The following is a 20,085-nucleotide window of genomic DNA, read 5'->3' on the forward strand; positions in this document are numbered from 1 at the left end:
ACCATCAAAATACTAGAAGAAAATATTGGTTAAATGTATCAGTTTTTGGGGTGCCTGGGTGGCGCAGTCGGTTAAGCGTCCGACTTCAGCCAGGTCATGATCTTGCGGTCCGTGAGTTCAAGCCCCGCGTCGGGCTCTGGGCTGATGGCTCAGAGCCTGGAGCCTGTTTCCGATTCTGTGTCTCCGTCTCTCTCTGTCCCAAAAATAAATAAACGTTGAAAAAAAAAAAAATTTTAAAAAAAAATAAATAAATAAATGTATCAGTTTTTCTCAATCTCAGCACTACTGAAATCTGGACCAGATCATTCTTTGCCATGAAGGATTGTTCTGTGATTGTGGCATGTTTAACAACATACCTGGCCTCTACCTGCTAGGTGTAAGTAGCACCCTCCCAGCCATGACAATCAAAAACGTCTCCAAACTTTGTCAGATGTCCCCAGGGCCTGGAGAATGGGGACAAAATCACGCCTAACTCAGAACCAATGATTTGTATTAACTAGTAGAAGCGTAATGCCCAAGAATGAAATTACAAAGGAAGATTTTGAAAATGTTTGCTACATAGGAAGACAAACCTTTAGCACTTAAAGAAGTTATAAGGTTGAAATTCAAGCAACAAATTGAAAAATATAGAGCATTAAGGACATTCACATTACATGAAAAGTAACAGGTAAGATGACCATCCCATTAGCAAAATGGGTGAAGGACACAAATAGACAGTCACAAAGTAAGAGACCTAAATAGCCACATAAAAAATACCAAAACATATTCACCATCCTAATAGTCAACTAAAGCAAATGGAAATAAAATGTGAATGAATAAACGCAGGATGCATGCTTTACCTTTAATATTGGCAAATGTTAAACTTCTTTATCCTGAGTATGGAGAGGCAGGTAATTTCATAAAGTGGAAGAAGTATAAATAACTATAACATTGATAAAGCACAACGGCAAGTACATATTAGACCTCTCAAGTGCATATATAGCTTTACCCATGCAATTCAACTTCTGGGCCTTTATCCTAAGGAAATAGTTGAACTGTAAAAAAAATAAATAAATAAAATAAAATTCGTTGCAGTACTATTTACAATTGCCAAACATTGGGAAAACTCATCGAATAATAAAGAACTAGTCAAAAATTAAGGCACATCCCCAGATTATCAAATACAGAAGGTCAGTACATGAGAAAATGAATATAGTGAGAAACGAAACAAGAAAACTCTGTGTGTGTGTTCACAAATCTCTGAGATAGACGACACGTCTCATTTCTTTTTTTTCTCTTGTTTATATAAAATTGTTAACATAGATTATCTTTAGTGGTAAAACTATAGAATTTGTTCATTTTTACATCTGTATTTTCTAATATTTCTTCCAATGAACATGAGTAGAATAAAATTCAAGAACAGGGAGAAATAAAACATTTTTACATCCTCTGTCCCAATTCCAATTTCAGAAAGTTTCATAAAATTTTAATACTAAAAAATAAGGAATTTTCTTACAGTGGTGTTCATGGAAGCGTTTTTTATAACTGGAAAAGACAGAATGATGAGATTAATGTCCCCAAATAATTATTCATACGATAGGCTATTCTACATAGACAAAGAAACTGGAAGGATGTTTATCAAACCATTAACCATGGCTGTCTCTGAATCAGGCCCGTGGGTGTTATTTTCTTTTTGTGTCTTTTCTCTGTGCTTCTCAAATTTTTATTAATGAACAGATTGCTTTTTTCTTCAGAACAGAGTGTTTTTAAAAGGTTAAACGAGTATCTTCGTGTTATTGTTAACCATATAAATTTTATTTTTTTTATTAATTTTTTTTTAATTTTTTTTTCAACGTTTATTTATTTTTGGGACAGAGAGAGACAGAGCATGAACGGGGAAGGGGCAGAGAGAGAGGGAGACACAGAATCGGAAACAGGCTCCAGGCTCTGAGCCATCAGCCCAGAGCCTGACGCGGGGCTCGAACTCACGGACCTTGAGATCGTGACCTGGCTGAAGTCGGACGCTTAACCGACTGCGCCACCCAGGCGCCCCAACCATATAAATTTTATACAAGGAATGTTAAAATAGCGTTTTCCTCTGTATGTGTGCTCGCGTATCTTAATGGCAAGTTGTCTCCTTCTTTGTGGGAATGGACTAAGGGAAACTAACCTAAAATTTGATATATCCTATTGTAGGTTGCCTCGGGTGAGTGCAACGAGGACACGGAAGTTTACAACATCACCCTCTGTACTGGGGATGAACTCACTCTAATGGGGCAGGCAGAAATCTTGTATGCAAAGACTTTCAAAGAAAAGTCACGACTCAACACAATCTTCAAAAAGATTGGGAAACTCAATTCCATCAGTAAGCTGGGCAAAGGCAAAATGCCCTGCCTCATTTGCATGAATCACCGGACCAATGAAAGCATTAGCCTTCCATTCCAGTGCAAGGGCAGATTTAGCACCCGGAGTCCCCTGGAGCTTCAGATGCAGGAGGGCGAACACACCATCCGCAACATTGTGGAGAAAACCAGGCTCCCCGTGAATGTGACTGTGCCCAGCCCTCCCCCCAGGAACCCCTACGACCTCCACTTCATCCGTGAGGGGCATCGCTACAAGTTTGTGAACATCCAGACCAAGACAGTGGTGGTTTGCTGTGTGCTGCGGAACAACAAGATCCTCCCCATGCACTTCCCTTTGCACTTGACCGTCCCCAAGTTTAGCCTCCCAGAACACTTGGTGAAGGGAGAAGTGTGGCCCGAAACCCTGGTCCATCACTGGCTGGGTATCTGCCAGGAACAGTTCGACATCGATGAGTATTCCCGGGCTGTCCGAGACGTGAAAACTGACTGGAATGAGGACTGCAAGAGCCCCAAGAAGGGCCGGTGCTCTGGCCACAACCACGTGCCCAATTCGCTTAGCTACGCTCGCGATGAGCTCACCCAGTCCTTCCACCGGCTCTCCGTCTGTGTGTATGGCAACAATCTCCATGGCAACAGCGAGGTGAACCTTCATGGCTGCAGGGACCTTGGGGGGGAGTGGGCCCCCTTTCCTCATGACATCCTGCCCTACCAGGACCTGGGTGACAGTGGGAGCGACTACCTTTTCCCGGAAGCCAGTGAGGAGTCAGCAGGCATCGCAGGCAAGTCAGAACTCCCGTACGAAGAGCTCTGGCTGGAGGACGGCAAGCCCAGCCAGCAGTCCCTCACTCGTTCCCTGAGCGAGGAGAGCAGATGCGATCAGCCCAGAGGTTCTGTCCGGTCCAAGTGCGCAGCCTCTCCTCTTCCTGCCCCCGGAGCTCTGGGAGCGGCAGTGAAGTCTTCAGAGATCGCCCTACCTCCGCCTCCAGTGCCTCCCAAATCTGAAGCCGTAAGTCCCTTCTGTTTTTGAGTGATGGCACCCTTCCGTCTCTCTGCTCAGGCATCTACTAATGCATCTTCTTTCCTAAAGAAAAGGAAAACTCCCCGATGGGAAAGTATCCGGAGAAACAAATCTGCTTAATTTGGAGTGAAATAGAAATACTTGCCAGATTATTTTTACCAGTTAGGAGACAGAGTTGTACTCTACGTTTGATGAGAAACCTTGAGAGTTTGTAACGGGAGGGGTTTAAACACGACTTTCGCTGCCGCCTGGAGAGCGGATAATAGGGAGGAGAGGGCAGACCGCGGGAGACCAGAGAAGAGACATTAGAGTAATGGAGGTAGGAAATGACGAGGCCTGAACCACAGCAGTTGGTAGCAGGGAGAAATGAGCTGCTTCAGAACATGTTTTAGAGGTAGACCCGAGTGTACTTACTGATAAATTGGATGTGGGTAGTGACGGAAAGAGAAATCAAGGAAAATGTCTGCAGCTTTAGCCTGAGGAACAGAGTGGGTATTTAGAGCAAGTTACAGTGGTACAGACTAAAGGAAGAGTAGATTTATTTGGGGGGTGGGAGGAGAGGGATCAAGAGACATCGGCATGATATGTAACCCTTTCCTGTATCCCTGAAGTTACATTGAGATCAAAGCACAGTAGGTGTGCCCGTGTATGTGCACACACACTCACACACCAGAGCAGAACCAGGAGCTGGAGTGGTTCTGTTTTAATGCCTTAAACATAACTCGTTCAGGGCTCCAAGGGCTTCTATCAAATCTTAATGTAAAAAGGTCAATACGGGACAGGAGAAAGGGCCCTCTGTTGTGACTGTATTCTTCGATTGATAGGCACTCTGAACCTCTGCTCCTCCTTTTTAATCATTGGAATTCATTATCTCTGAATCAAGAAAGCATTAGAGACATAGGGTGTAGTTCTATTCACTTATTTGACATTGTCTATTGCAGTGGTTTTCTTTCTTTGTCTCTAACAGAAGCTTAAAAAAAAAAAGGCTGACATGAATCACAATAAATAGAAGAATTAAAATCAGAACTCATCTGACTGAAGCACATTGAGGGGCAGGGGTCTCCATGTGTCCCTGTTCTCTCTCTGTTCCTCCCGGGGGTCTCAAGACACCTCTGTGGAACCCTGCAGCTTTGCAGAACCCGGTCTCAAAACCCTGGAAACACTGGGTGGGATGTGAGAAATAAGACCATCAGTAAGACTGGACTCTGCTATCTTTGGGTTTTATAGGGAAGTTAACAGATGAAATGAGATGACTGTCATACAAGTGAAAATATGATAAACAACAGAAGAGAGACATATACAGACAATGTGTGTGGCAGTCCGGAGGAGAAAGAAACTTCTGGTTGGGTGATGCATGAGATAAGCTTCATGGAGATGATGACATTTTAAATGAGCTGGTAAATAGACATGAATTGGAAGAGCAGAGAAATGAGAAAGAAAGGCATTCCAGGCAGAATAGCACAAGCAAAGGTGTGGAAGCTGGAACAGGTGCGGAAAAACAAGGAGTTCTGTTGAGCCAGTGGAATAGGGTGACGATGATGTCTGAAAGGCAGTGATAGCTGAAAAGGCTGGAGGCAGGTCATGGACAGCCCTGAACATCAGGCGGCACTTTGTACCAGGCGTCATGCTTAGCTCTCCACGCGGAGCCCTCATTGCTGCAGTTTCCTGAGAGAGGACCCCCCCCCTGGCTATTTGCTCTAGGATATAACCCCCCAGAGACCGCCGATCTGGACTTGTGCTTGCTCCTTGCAGGATCTTCCACAGACTTTAAGACACGAGCCCAAAGATCCCTGTACCCAGTAGGGGCCATGGAAAATTGGGGGGAAGTCTTGGTGAAGTTAGAGTCCTTGGCATTTTCATTCATGTCCGAGGATGTTCCTCTCCCCACTTCCCCCAAGAAAACAGGTAAAGGAGACACTCCTCCTGGAAAGTAAGGAGTTTTCAGTATGTCTCAACTCAGCTCTGTATTTGATGTTACTGGAAACTTGGAACCCTGATCTTCATTAGGGCTGTGACCATGCCAGCTGTTCCCATGCAACTTTGGTCCTACTTGGCACATAGGGGGGGACTCATGTTTGTTGACTGATTGATTGACTCATCCGTGGTGGTCACACCCAAAGTCATTATGTAACTAAGTCTAGAAATAGGAACCTAGTGCCACTTGTTTGTTCTGTGGCATAATTGAAAGATGAGTAAGAACATAAATATTAAGAGGCTCTATCTTGACCTTGGTACTAAAAATGTGAGAGTTAAATTTGAAAGTAAAAGCCAACCTCACAGGAGAAGAAAAGATTTTGGTCTCCAGTCTTCAATGTAATTTATTACAAGAGAATCTTTTCAGAGCATGTCCAGTGTTTATAGAATACTTTAAAAAAAAAATTTTAACACCTGAAATCACTTAATTTACTTGAAAAAATTAGGCATTTCAAATGAAGTCATATTTTTCTATTGGCTCTGTGACCATGAAATGAGTTTTCCATTTTTAGGAAGTATGTGGGATCCAGAGAACGTCATAATTGTTAGATGTGGCTTCAGCTTGTAATTTTCAAAAGGGAACTTTAATGGGGCATAAATTCAAGTGCTCCGCAGAATTAAATAAAACTTTTTTGGAAAGTTGTACTGGAGTAAGTCCTGGGAGAAAGACATGCCTTGTATCTTAACAGCTGCCCCGCCTAATAATTAAAGATGGTAATAAGCTTTCAAGTGAGGCCACTTTCAAGTGAGACATCATCTGGGAAGGTGACAAATCCCCCCAGGTCTTTAGGGATAGAAGGTGCTGGAGCAATGGAATGGATTCAAAGAAAGTATGTCTTTTTTTTTTTTAATTTATTGTTTTTTAATGTTTATTTTTGAGAGAGAGAGAGAGCAGAGTGCAAGTGGGGGAAGGGCAGAGAGAAAGGGGACAGAGGATCTGAAGCAGACTCCAGGCTCCGAACTGTCAGCACAGAGTCCGACGCAGGATTCGAACCCACGAACCACGAGATCATGACCTGAGCCAAAGTCGGACGCTCAACTGACTGAGCCACCCAGGCGCCCTGAAAGTACGTCTTTCCTAGTAAGGGAAGCAAAGCTGGTAATCGGTGAACGAACTCCGTTTGCCACAGCCCATGACCCAGGCCTGTTAAGATGCAGTGGTACAACAGCTCCATTGCAGTGTCTATCAGCCTATTCATGTTCTTCTAACTCTTCTCTTCCTCCTGCACTTCCTACCTCAGGGTCCTGAGTGACAACATGGACCTGCGCTCTCTCCCCAGCAAATTCTGGAGCTGTTTGTTTCTTTCTGTAACCGTGAGAATGAATCTTTCCCCTTCAACCATCATGCTTACTGTGTTTCCTGCACCGTGCTGCAGTTCCGGAGTCCTCAGGGTTATGTTTTCAGCACTTTCCTACCTGTATCTTAAGATGGAAAACTAGGTGGTGGGGCCAGATAGAAAATCCTCAGTGGAGGAGTAATTGATGTATCCCTATTAGACTTTGTATTTGATGTGGCTATTTAAAATTATGCTCTAGTCGCCATGTGTCTGTGTAAAGATTGTTTAATACAGTTTTTTTGAAAACAAAACTCTGCCAGTTATTTTTCCAGAATATGAGAAGCTATTCCCTTCCTTATAGGAATAGCCCAGGAGAAAGTAAGCATAGCTCCAAACAGAGAAAGGATGCAGCCAGTTGAACTCCTCAGAGTTGTTGCAGATGAGCTCAGACTGAAAGGGCACGCCCAGATCACTGAATGGTGACATTTCACCTTCTTAAATTGTGCAAAGTGCCCTCAAATCAGAATGACCTGACAGTCCTTCTTAAGTGGATTATCCGTTTGGTTCATACATTTATTCTGAACACATCTTCTACTTCATAACATCGTGGGCCTCTCTCCATCATCTTAATTTTTTGGGTACCGGTTGATAGGTCTAAAATAGTTACCTGGATACACTCAACAAGTGTCTTTTTTTTTTTTTTTAAGAACTTAAAGAACTGTCTTTTTTTTTTTCCTCTTTAGGAGATGCCATTTTGGGGGTGCCTCACTGGCTCAGTAGGTTGAGCGTCTGACTGAATTTCATTTCAGGTTATGATCTCATGATTCGTGGGTTTGAGCCCCACATAGGGCTCTGTGCTAACAGTGCGGAACCTGCTTGGGATTCTCTGTCTCCTTCTCTCTCTGCCTTTCTCCCACTCATATTCTCTCTTTCTACCTCCTCTTTTTTTTTTTTTTTTTAATAAGAAGGTGCTTTTTTTTTTAAGTTTATTTCCTTACTTTGAGAGAGAGAGCGTGAGCAAGCTGGGAAGGAACAGAGAGGGAGAGAGGGAGAGAGAGAGAGAGAGAGAGAGAGAGAGAGAGAGAGAGAATATCCCAAGCAGGCACCACACTGCCAGCACAGCGTTCAATGCAGGGCTCAAACTCCACAAACCGTGAGATCATGACCTGAGCCAAAATCTAGAGTCAGATGCTTAATCGCCTGAGCCACTCAGGCGCCCCACATTCTCTCCCTCTTTTAAAAATAAATAAACATTTTTTAAAAAAAGATGCCATTTGGAAAACAATAATGGAAAGACTTTATATTGCATGAAATTCTACAAATAGAATGTATGAGTCCCAAGCTGTTCTGGTCTGCACACTGAATTACAAATCATCATCAAAACTGTAGAATCACAGCTATTCTAAAATCATTTATGCAACAGTGTCCAACCTGGGGACTCCAGAACCCAGGGATTAATATCCTCCATCATCTTCAGTAACAGAAAAAAAGGTCTATTCACTCTTGGTTATTGACATGGCAGCAATCCCTGAGGTTCATGAAAAGAAAATCATCAAAGGAACTTTAGGTTGTGAGCCACTGGCTTAAACCAAGTATTACTGCCATATTGATGAAGAATGCGATAACCATAGTGAGAGCATGATTCCCCATAGCCCCTGAGAAACTAAGCACAAGGATTTGTTATAAGATGGATTGGTAGCATATATTCATTGCATAAGGCTTAAAGTCCATCATAAATAAAGTTCCTGTGATAGAGCACGCTGTGTTGTTGGTGTTTGGGGAAAAATAAGACTTACAGGGTGAGTTTAATGCCACATTTGATCGGACCTAGTCCAGTAGGTGCTGGAAAAAAAACGGACTGAGCTGTACAGAAGTGAGTTGGGGTATGTGAATCTGCCTCAGACTGGCTAAACAATTGGTAGGTACATGGGAAGAAATGCCAAGCATCCCCAGAGACTTCATTTCCCTGTCTCGGTGGAATTTAACTAGAAGCCGGGAGAGAAGTGACCTGCCACACTATGTGATAGATAATTAGAGGCACGTTAAGAGCCATGGATTGGAATCCTCCTCACTCTACCACATAGTAGCTTCGTACCTTTGGCAAAATACTTAACCTCCCTGAGTCAGTTCCTGTGGGGAGAATAACAGCCTCTTCATTGCATTATCATACCACACAAAGTGCTTGGCACTTTGCCCGAGCACTTGGTAAGCATTTAATAAATAATAGCCATAACTTCATATGGGATAGACTCCAGTTTAGGGTCAGATAGAAAATGATTTTGTGGAGGCTTTTTCCCTCAGTCCTTCCTTAATGAGGGTATGGTAAACCCTCTAAAGGGTCAAGGAGGCTGACGGAAACAGGCACATCTCCCTCCACAGCCAGCTCAGTATCCAAGCGGGCTCCATTGTCCCCACATTCCAAAAGCACATGTGATAGTTTCATTTTGCTGGGTCTCTGAGATATTACAAAAAACGTACTGGGTTTAAAAACAAAGGGGCTCCTGGGTGGCTCAGTCAGTCAGGCGTCCAGTTCGACTCAGGTTATGGTCTCACAGTTTGTGAGTTCGAGCCCTGTCTCGCTCTGTAGCTGACAGCTCAGAGCCTGGAGCCTGCTTCGGATTTTGTGTCTCCCTCTCACTCTGCCCCTCCCCTGCTCCCTCTCTCTCTCTATCTCTCTCTCTCAAGAATACCTTACATAACTACCAAAGTTAGGAAAAAGCTATAAAAAGATGTTCATTTATAAACTCAGAAAAGTGGCTATGAGAATGGATTTTACTCTGAATTTTTATTTTATTTTGTCTTTGGAATTTTTTCCTGTATCAAATGTTAACCTTAGAAAAGGCATTAAAAGACAGATTTTCTTAAATAAATCTGACACAATATTCAGGCTTAGGTACTAAAAAGATTACTCTGGAAGTGACTATTTATTTTTCAAAGTAATTGCACTACAAAAAGATTCACTCAGGATTCCACTAATTAATGAGGTCTCCTAAGGCATTTGACATTTAATTAATTTTAATTACGACTTTTGAGGAGTACCCTGTAAGCAAGCCATACCTACGTTCCCATTTGTTAATTGAAATAAGGACTAAATTATTATTGTGTTTTGGTAATTTTGAAACTAATTGCCTCTGGTTTCATGTAGGTTATTTGTTTTTAAATGAAAGCTTCTAAGCCAAGAAATGTTTTTCTCCTGTGTCCATTGAAAGTCTCAACGATTAGAATGTTAATAAAGTAATTATAATATTCTGTGGGATAGCTCTTGTTTCAAATCTGCACTCTTGGGTACCATTTGCACAAAATCACATTAATGTGAAGGTTATATACTATTTAAATATGTCTATCATGTATTATACTCCTTGCTCAGAAAAGGGCTTTATTCTCTGCCCCAATGGCGTATTCCTTCTCCTGAGTCCATAGAAACACCCTAGAATTTAAACAAGTATTCTTTTCAGAACCACTTGCCCTTCTTGCCTCCCAGTGAACAGCCTCCGCCTTGCCTCCCTCGCCCGAGGCTTGGAGATTGGAGGTCATTTCAAACCCAGGTCTGTGTTAGGTCCTTATCATCAGTGTATAAAACCGGGGTGGGTGGGGGGGAGAGTATGCATCTAAGAATCAGGATTTCGACTGTAAATCACATCTGCCCTCGCGTAATTAATCACATAGAGGTTCATTTATTGCTATTTTGTCACTATAAACTTTAATTTCTGTTTAGCTGAAAATATCCTGATGGGTATGTGACAGGGTTATGAACTCTGTATAAAAGCCTCTTTATAAATAAGATTTCTTAAGGCTGTAATGATTTTGTTATCTGGGAGAGGGAGTGTGGGAAGCAATGTAAAATACAGGGCAGAGGGCATGCAGTGAAGGCAAAGTTGCAAAGTTCAAGGAAGCGTGGTTACAAAACTCCTTTCTTTCCGTTGCTGACATTATCCTGAAGTCGGCTTCTTAGAGAAGAAAACTCATAGTACAGGTGAGTCCAGTTTTAGATCAAGCTTACATATAGTATCTATGTATTTTCTGAATCATTGTCAACAAAGAGGTAAAACGATCCTTACCCACCTAAGTGTGCCAGTGTCTCTTTGGTGACTGTCCATGATTCTAAGCAACATGCTCTTTGAGACCAAAGATTTTCACACACAGGCATATGATGGTACATTTTAAACTACAGACAAAGGGAGTGTATGACCTCAACTCCAGATCCACTGCTGTTGTATTTAAAAGCTGAGTATATGGCTATAAAATTGATTTTTCCCCCCAAAAAGACGGCTATGCGAAAGATGTCATAATAAGTGTTCCATTTACTTTTCTTAAGCGATCTCTTTGGTCCAGTTAGTGAAAGGGTGTAAAAAGTGTCAGTTCTTCCATAGAAGACAAGTAGAGAGTTCCAAGAAATGAAGACTGTCCAAGAAATACCATACCACAATCCCCCACCCCTACACTATGCTGTTTCATAAACACTTGGTGTGTATTTGGTTTCTTGTATTCTTTAATCCCTAGGAAGTGTCAAAGGAAGATAATGTCACAGGAGAAAGAAATCAGGTCATAGGTAATGTATATAAAGTGCTCCCAATTGTATGTAACATTTGAATTTTGTCCTCTAAACAAACACTTGTAACCTTGTTTTCTAACCGTGTAGTAATGAGCTTTGCACTTTGAACAAATTCTCATGCATGACTTTTAACATGTGACTATTTAGGAAGAAGACTTCCTTGTCCATTTTTCACAAATTATTGGTCATTTACACTGTGCTCAGTTCCCTCCCAGCCAGACAGAGCTAAAGGGAGTAGCGAGGAGAAAGAAAGGTTAAATGCTGTTCCCAGCATCAGGAAAGCAAGTTAAACTTCACGGACAGCATTCTGAAAATAAAACAGTCCCATTCTGTGATACGTTATTTCTTTTTCAACCAAGGATTGAGATGGGGTTTTGACTTTGTTGACCAGCTTCACTTAGAAACACAAAGCTTTCTGAAGCATTCGTTCTACTGAGTGTGCTCTATCTTCGCTTTAGCTGTTTTACAGTAAGTTACCGTTCATTTCTTTTCTAGCTTTACAGTGGCCAGTGGTGGAATGGCCAAGGCAGAAAGCAATGAAAAAAATGCGTGTTCTCCACATCTTCTTAAATAGGTCCCAGGAGTCCGTGAGCACTCAGCCGCCAGGTTACGTTATGTGCGTGTACATACTGGGCATCTTTTTTAGTTTCTTCCAATTCAGGGGGAAGAAAAAGCCATGCCATCTTCAATACACCATCCCTTTCTAATAGCTGCCTCCCTCATTCATTTCTAGTCAGTATTCTTAAAAAGAATGGTCTGCCCTCCCAGGTCCACCCTCATTTCCCGTTCTAGCTTTGACTCACTGGAAATCTGGCTTCCAAGGCTTTTTTTTTTTTTTTCAGGCTTCCTTTGCTAAGATCCCCAGTGACCTGGTTTCGCGTATCTTCCAGACCTTCCCTGACTTCCCGACACCCTACTATCTTCACACTGACACGCTCTTGCTGTCTCCCCTCCCTTCACTTCTTGGACACTGTTCAGGTAGAGCTCTGTTCTGTGAGTGGTAAGAGGTAGTCACTTGTGTTTCTCCTTCTTTGTCTCATCTTCTGCCCATTCCTTAGGGGTTCAGCCTTCTTCACGTCTCACTGAGATCCCAATGCCACCATCACTCAGATTCTATCTGTTAGAACATCAAACTCAAACTCCGTATTTTCATAACTGGGCTCCTTCTTTCTCCCAAACTCTGTTCTTCCTTCTAAGTTTCTGTCTGATAAATGTCACCAGTACTTGTCTAGTCGGGGAAGCCCCCAGACCAGAGCATCACTGTGGTGGTTTTTTCATGCCTCTGTACCTTTTGTGCACTTGTAATTCCTTCTTCCTGAAGACTTTCTCGGGATAATTGCCTATGCATTTGTTCTCCTGTCACCTTGAATAAATCAATGGTGCGCTTGCTGACCTTTGCTCTTACTTCTGTTATAAGAGGGCCAATTTGTATCTTGATTATGTGTTTGTCTCCCTTCTTCCCAACTAATTCCATGACCTACTCATTTTTGTATACCCACTAGCTCAGTGAGCATGTGATAGGCACTCAACATACATTTGAACAAGTCAATAGCAAAATGGAATTACTGTAGTGTGTAGGAGAAGGGAAAGTGATGGCCACTTTTAGGGACAGTGGCTCTGCTCTCAGCTCTTAACCCCCAGACACCTTTTACAACTTACTTCAAACCCTGACTGTTAAATTATGTCAGTGTGTTAGATGGCAGTCACATGAATATTCCTTGTAGACTAAAGAAAAGTGACTAGAGAATGTTCTAGAAAGAGCAGAGCTCACCATTTCCACCTTTTAATAAATTACATAAAATTTCGGTATTTAGCCCTGGGTTAGCCATGTGCTGCATGAATACTAAGGAGAGTTTTCCTAATCCTGAGTAGTGGTATCTGACATTTGATAAGAATTTAATCACTGAACATTTTAGGAAAGGGAAGCCCCTCCTGTGAAGGAGCAAAGATGAGAGAATGGTAGGAGGTATAACTGCTGGAGGGAAAAGCTTTAGATCAGAGAAGTCACGAAGCGAGGCTCGGAGGACAGCGGGGAGTCTGCTCTCCCTGCTGCCACCCGAACCCATGTTGTGTTCGTCAACACTTCCATAACCAGTAGGCGAGCTTCTCTGCACACACCCAAACTACCCATAGCCAAGGTCATACATAATCTGTGACAGACAGAACACCTGCCCCCTCACTTAGGACCAGTGTTGGAGGTTTATTCCTGATAACCCAGGTAACCGCATCCTCCCTGTGTTGGGGCCAGTTGAAGTTCAGTCCTAAATGCTGCGTAGGAGAGGAAGAGGAGGAGTCTGGTCCACCAAGCATGGTGTATTCTGTTATATGCTCACTGAGAGTAGTAACTATCCTGGGGGGCTGGCATGTCCCAACTTAGAAATACCACCATTGTCATTTTCACGCTGTTACTACGTCAAGTGTATTGGTGGAGTCAACGGTGGTCTTATGTGCCAGGTCTGCTGGTGCCCTTTTTTTCTCTAGATCACCACTTCTATGAGGACACCAAAAAATTAACATACAGCCCCGACTTACCAATAACAATCTCCAGGGCTGCCTGGGGGGCTCAGTCAGTTAAGCATCCGACTTTGGCTCGGGTCATGATCTCACAGTTTTTGAGTTCAGGCCCCTCGTCGGCTCTCTGCTGTCAGCACAGACCGCACTTCGGATCCTCTGTCCCCCTCTCTCTGACACCCGTCTCTAAAATAAACGTTAAAATTTTTTTAAAAATAGCAATCTCCGCATAAGAATATAAAAAGCATTCTCATAGTATATATTTTAAAATAAAAGTACCTTTTTCTTGTATTTTTGGTGACCTCTATTAACCTTTACCTTTATAAAATTCTGTGGGACATATTTGCACCAGAGGTGACAATATATATATATTTTTTAACTCTGTCATCCACAGGGCACTATTAACAGCGATGATGGTCCTTACCATTTGCACGTTCAGGCTAATTACATATACCTGGAAAGTAAGTAAATATAAACAGCGTGAGCTGAGTTCAGGAGCAGCAACAAGTCCTGGTGGCCACATGCAGGGGTCCCAAACCGAGCCTGCAGTGGTCGGCACTGAGCCTTAGCAAATGGCATTTCGGAAGAGACAGGCAGTAAGAACCAAAGCAGAGGAAGGAGCAGACAAGCATAAGGTGTGTTGAGGAGACACTGAACCTGCCGCTTTGACTGGACCTGTGTGTTTGTGTAGAGCAGTGGTGGGAGAAGTAACTGGAAAGATGGAATGAGATGGAATCATTTCTTCTGGCTACAAGCAATAGCGAGAAGGAGTGCAGAGAGCTTCAGTGGGAAGCAGGGGAGGCTGGACTTTATCCAGCAATCAGAGGGTGCCTCTGGAGATGGCAAGAAACGTGATGAAAGCCACATGCTGAGACTTTTAGAGGGAATCTGCTAAAAATGTGGCACTTAGAAGTGAAATTGAATATGAGGGGAAACTGCAAGTAGGGTGAATGGCCATCGAGTCTTGTAAATTGCCCTTCATTGTCAGATAAAATTCATAAAATTCATTTCAAATATAACTACACTCCTCTTGGATATGTATGTTGAATCCAATCAAGAAGCAAAGAAAAGGAGAACGATTCCTGTTATAAGGGTGTAGGAGGTAGGAAGTAAGAGGGCACAATAAACCCTCATTATTTATACCTTCTGGATCCCAAAATGCATATATTTCACCAAAGCATATAGTTTTTCCCATAAACTGCATGTGACTTCATTTGAGCGTCTACAGCAGCGCATTGAAAGTAACAAGTTGAGGGGCGCCTGGCTCGCTCAGTCAGTAGAACATGCAGCTCTTGGTCTCGGAGTTGTGAGTTCGAGCCCCACGTTAGGTGTAGAGATTACTTTAAAAAATAAAATCTTTGGGGCGCCTGGGTGGCTCAGTCAGTTGAGCGTCCAACTTCGGCTCAGGTCATGATCTCACGGTCCGTGAGTTCGAGCCCCGCGTCGGGCTCTGTGCTGACCGCTCAGAGCCTGGAGCTTGCTTCGGATTCTGGATCTCCCTCTCTCTCTGCCCCTCCCCCACTCATGCTCTGTCTCTCTCTCTCTCTCTGTCAAAAATAAATAAACATTAAAATTTTTTTAATAAAAATAAATAAAATCTTTAAAAAAAAAGAAAGAAAAGAAAGTAACAAATTGAAAGTAAGAGGTAGAGAGCAGGCAGTCAGCTATGCTCAGCCCCAGGTGGTCCTAATGCTTGGGGGAGCACAACCCATTCTTTTTTGCCTCTACAAAATTATACATTAAGTTCTTGTCATGGACCAGGTCCTTTTAAGATCATTTTTTTTTTTTTTGGTTTTTGTTTTCAACTACCTTTTCTCCAAGATGGGTTTCCTGTCAGCCTAGTTCTTTCCCATTGAACTCATGATTACATCCAAACAGCCCTCCCGTGACAATGGAGGAAGACCTTCCTCTGGACTTCTCTTCACTGACTACACCCCATATCCTAAGAACAAGAACCACACACACACTCACACGTACACACTTAACTCATGTGGCCACCTCTAACCCTTTCTGTATCTCAGATGCAGTTTGGAGTTTAGCTATAAACACTCCAGTTAACCATAGCTCACCGCCCCCTCTGGGCCCCATGACCTACCAATGCTTTTCTTGACTACTTCCTGCCCACTCTTGTCCTGCAGGAAGCCTACGGGAAAGCTGTTCGGTACTGCCCAGCTATAGGAGTAGGGGCCAGAACCAGCTCTAAATGACCTCGAGTTCCTGGGGTTAGTTATAAGAACAGGAAGAGGGGACTTCCAGTAAGTCAAATGCAAGTACAAGTGGCTGTGTTTCTGTGTTCTGAGACCTACGTCAGTCAGTTATGTTAAGTCATTGACATCTCAGTATATCATAATTGACATCTAGGTAAGTGAGCCCTAATGAAACGTCACATTTAATGACTACTTCCAGAACTTAGAAATTTCTAAATCAAACTCAGCATTAACCGTGTTTGCCCTGTGCTCTTCTCTACCCCAGTGTTGAAAGGGGACTGTTTATTTTAAACATTAAAACGTTAGGAGCTCCTCAGTGACTCAGTCGGTTAAGTGTCGGACTTCGGCTCAGATCATGATCTTAGCGTTGCTGAGTTCGAGCCCTGCGTCGGGCTCTGTGCTGACAGCTGAGCCTGGAGCCTGCTTCAGATTCTGTGTCCCTCTCTCTCTGCCCTTCTGCTCACACTCTGTGTGTGTCTCTCTCTCAAAAATAAACATTAAAATTTTTTTTAAACTTACAAACTTAACCGACAGGCTCCCCATCTTCTTATATTTTCCATGATTCCTGTTACCATAAGTATAAACAGAATCAGGCACGTGTATAATAAAGTAACTCTCATTCATCCTAAATTCTATAGACATTCCCTAAGAAAGAAAAGAAGCATAGTTGGCTAAGGTACAAATCACTCACAGGAGGGAAGCTGATGCAATATCTTGATTACTTATTTTGTAACCAGTATATACTCCTGAAAGCCAGCCAGTGGGGTGACTCCTCCAGAGCTTTTCAGTGTCCTAGCTGGTTCTCGGCTCAGGAAAAGACAGCCCTCTAAGTGGTGCACGAGTCCTCCTGGGCTGGCTGAACGATCCTCTTTCTCCCTCATCCAAACCCATGTCCTCCCAGATTTTCCTTCTGTAGTCATCCACCACCTGCTTTTTAAAAGCTCAAAAGGGGAAAGCCTACAGCTAGTGGAGAAGAAAATCTGCTGCTCTGAATATTTTCGTTTAGCCTAAAGAACATTTCCAAATGAAAGACTATCACCAGGGGGTCCGGGTAACCAAGGCTGTGGGTCCTCTGGGTGGGCCCAATGGTCCTCAGCCCTAGGGAAAAATGCAATGGATAAGACTTCTTAAATTGCTTCCACTGATTTTAGAATTGAGGTTTGCCTGGTCACCTGTGGTCACATGATTTTTCCTAACATCTGTTTTCTGGCAAGTGAATCGGCTCTGGGAAGCCAGTTAGGGGCCCAGCCCACAGTGTAGGCAGTAGGGATGCAGTGTAAGGTGAACCCATTTTATTTGGTCTTAAGCAAACCCAATACCAAAGCTAATGGAAGCTTGCTGTTTCATTGTCTTTATTAGCCCAGAGCTGCTGGGACAGAAAGAAATTGAAGGCAAAGGTGAAAAAAAAAAAATTGGTAGGAACAAGGCCTAAAAGCAAGCAAGGACATTTTTGACGAGGTCGGAATTGGCTCCATTTCTACCTGTGTAGCTTAGGGTTGACTAGCAGAACCGGGTATAAACTGCCCCCTGCTGCCTGACACAGAGAAGTGCGTTAAAAGTCCACTTCCTTAAAAAGAATCCTATTTCTTGAATGCCTCTGTGAATGGAGAAGAAACGGGGGTGATGGCAGGCAGACTTACACAAGCCGTGGGAATCCCAGGTCCCCTAATCCTCTCCACGGTGAACATGAAGGAAGTTAGGGGCGGCTCTTCCAAAGAGTGCTATGTTTTGGATTTGGAAGTCTGCCTCGTTACTCCATCTGCAGCCCTGTCCCGTTAAGTGTGGTGACCGTGTCACCGGAGCTTGTGAGAAGTGCAGCTCTCAGGCCCCACCCCCGGTCTGCTGAATCAGAGTCTGCGTGCTTACAGGATCCCTGGGTGATTCACGTGCACACTTCCGAGTGAGAAGCCCTGGGCATAACTTCAGAAGCAGCTTCAACACTGGAGAAGAGCCACCAGTCCCGAAGGTTGGGTCAAATTGAATTCAGTGGGAACAGGGAATAAACAACTCAGTGGAGGAGTTTGATCCTTTGTTAAGATGAGGGTTGCCTTATATGCTTCTTTCCTTTTTTTTTTTTTTTTAAGTTTATTTATTTTGAGAGAGATGAGAGCAAGTGGAGGAGGGACAGAGAGAGAGGGAGACAGAGGATCTGAAGCAGACTCTAGGCTATGTGCTGACAGCAGAGAGCCGGATGCGGGGTTCAAACTCGTGAACCGCGAGATCATGACCTGAGCGGAGGCTGGACGCTTAACCGACTGAGACACCCAGGCCCCCCATGTCCTTATTTTCTCAATGCTTCTGTTGTATACATCTCACATGTCACTGTCTCTTGCACTTGCTGTAGTTCACATTACTTGCTGAATCTCAGCAGCACCAGGCAGTTGTCAAGCAGTCTCTTTTGAAAATTAGTCTGTCCCAGCGAGTATGCGACAGGCGTGGATTTTATCTCCGGCAGCATCTGTGTTTATCATCCTCCTTGTTTGCTGCAGTCTTCTCTCTCCCTCCCTTACGCCCCTGCTGTTTTTGTTTAAGAGTAGCCACGTGACCCTGCAGAATCGCAAACCCACCCCCCCCCCACCCCGCCCCCCAACCGGTGGCATTGTCAGTCTGTTGCTAACCCAGAGTGTTCTTTTCTGCGCCAGGTCAGGGAAGAGTGCCGGCTCCTGAACGCCCCTCCTGTTCCACCCCGAAGCGCAAAGCCTTTGTCCACAAGCCCCTCCGTCCCTCCTCGTGCAGCCAAGCCAGCGCGGCAGCAGACTCGCTCTCCCAGCCCCACCTTGTCCTACTATTCTTCAGGGCTGCACGACATGTAAGTCTCCATGCCAGGGCTCACCTCCGCATGTGTCTTATTGTCAGCCAGCTCACCGGGTCCTGAGAACGGTTTCCGGGTGGCCGTAACCTAGGCAGGAGGTGGGAGAGGAAATGTTCCTTAAAAACCAAAGAATTTCACTGGAAGAGCATGATGGGGCCCCTGTTGGTTTCAAGTTAGGATGGAAGGAGAAGCCAGGGTCCTAGGAAGAAAAGAAACCGCAGCCTACGTGAGAAATGGAGCATAAAGGCCAACTGGATTCTCTTAGACGCAAGCTGTGGAGGACTGCCAGTTCTCACAAAGCGGCATCTCGTTCTTTCTGCTCCGACTTCTGCACAAGGAGGACAGACAGCACCTTCTACCGGGACCTAGACTTGAAAGGGTCCTATTGGCTCTCTACTCTGCCTTTCCCTTCTTGGCCATCACGGTCTGGTAGCCATTGACTTCTCTCTGGACCCTTCTGGTGCTGGGAGCTCCTTCTTCTGCAGGACAACTCATTCCATTGTTGGCAAATGCCAATAATTTTTTCCATAATCTTTCATTATATCCAGTTGACATCTGTCTCCACGTAACTTTCAACTGTTTCTTATGTCTAGAAACACAAAAATAGATCCTCCCTGCTTCTCTTTGTCAGCCTGTGAATAATTTGAAGTCAGATGTAAGTCTTCTCTTCTCCAAAAGAGGCTGCCTCAGTTCCACCAGCTATTTCCCCTGACATCGCTGCCTGGTCCCTCGTCAGCCTGGTCACCCACCTCTGAACACACTCTGGCTTCACTGACACTTAAAATCGGGCCCCAGAGCTGAACGCACGACTCCACATATGGTCTTCACACTTAAAAATAGCTCTCTTTTGCAGGTATTTTTAATTCTCTGGACATTTAAATCCTTACACTAGTTTTAGTCAGTTATATAGAAACCAAGGCAAGCATTGTGTTTGAAGCATTTCTTCTTACCTCAGACTTTTGGATGGGAATAGAGACACAGGTGGTAGTGATGTAGTGTTGTCCCATAGCACAAGGATGACAGGCATAAGGCACCCATTTTCTGCCCTCATCCCACCCTTCCCCACTACAGACATTAGTAATGAGTGACACTGCCTGTTGGTGATAAGCCTAAACTTGGCCCAAGAATGTTTCTCCTCATAAAGATCCAGGCACCCCCTAACAATGATTTTCTTGTTAGTTTAAAAAGCATATATATTTTTTCCATCTCCACTAGAGCACGTTAAATCATTATAATTCATATCCGTAATTACCAATGCATCTTAGTAACGTAAAGATTTTTTTTAACCCAGTGAAGTTAGCAGGTACTTCATCGAATTCACGATAAGAAATCCTAGATTTTTCTTCCTACCTCTGTTTTGCTACTCAGAAGTGACATCTGTGGGATAAAGAT

At 43.6% G+C, this 20,085-nt stretch overlaps 1 protein-coding gene across 2 annotated transcripts in view; it reads left to right on the forward strand.

The window, feature by feature from the left end:
* GAREM1 (GRB2 associated regulator of MAPK1 subtype 1) overlaps positions 1-20,085 on the forward strand; it is a 204,542-nt gene that overhangs the window by 179,159 nt on the left and 5,298 nt on the right. For both annotated transcript variants that reach the window (XM_030336703.1, XM_030336704.1), the window contains exons 4-5: positions 2,176-3,348; positions 18,524-18,690. In XM_030336703.1, coding sequence (XP_030192563.1) covers positions 2,176-3,348; positions 18,524-18,690 — 1,340 coding nt within the window. The remainder of the gene's footprint in view (positions 1-2,175; positions 3,349-18,523; positions 18,691-20,085) is intronic.

The sequence above is a fragment of the Lynx canadensis genome, chromosome D3 (assembly GCF_007474595.2).
Source record: "Lynx canadensis isolate LIC74 chromosome D3, mLynCan4.pri.v2, whole genome shotgun sequence".
In the NCBI taxonomy this organism is placed as follows: domain Eukaryota; kingdom Metazoa; phylum Chordata; class Mammalia; order Carnivora; family Felidae; genus Lynx; species Lynx canadensis.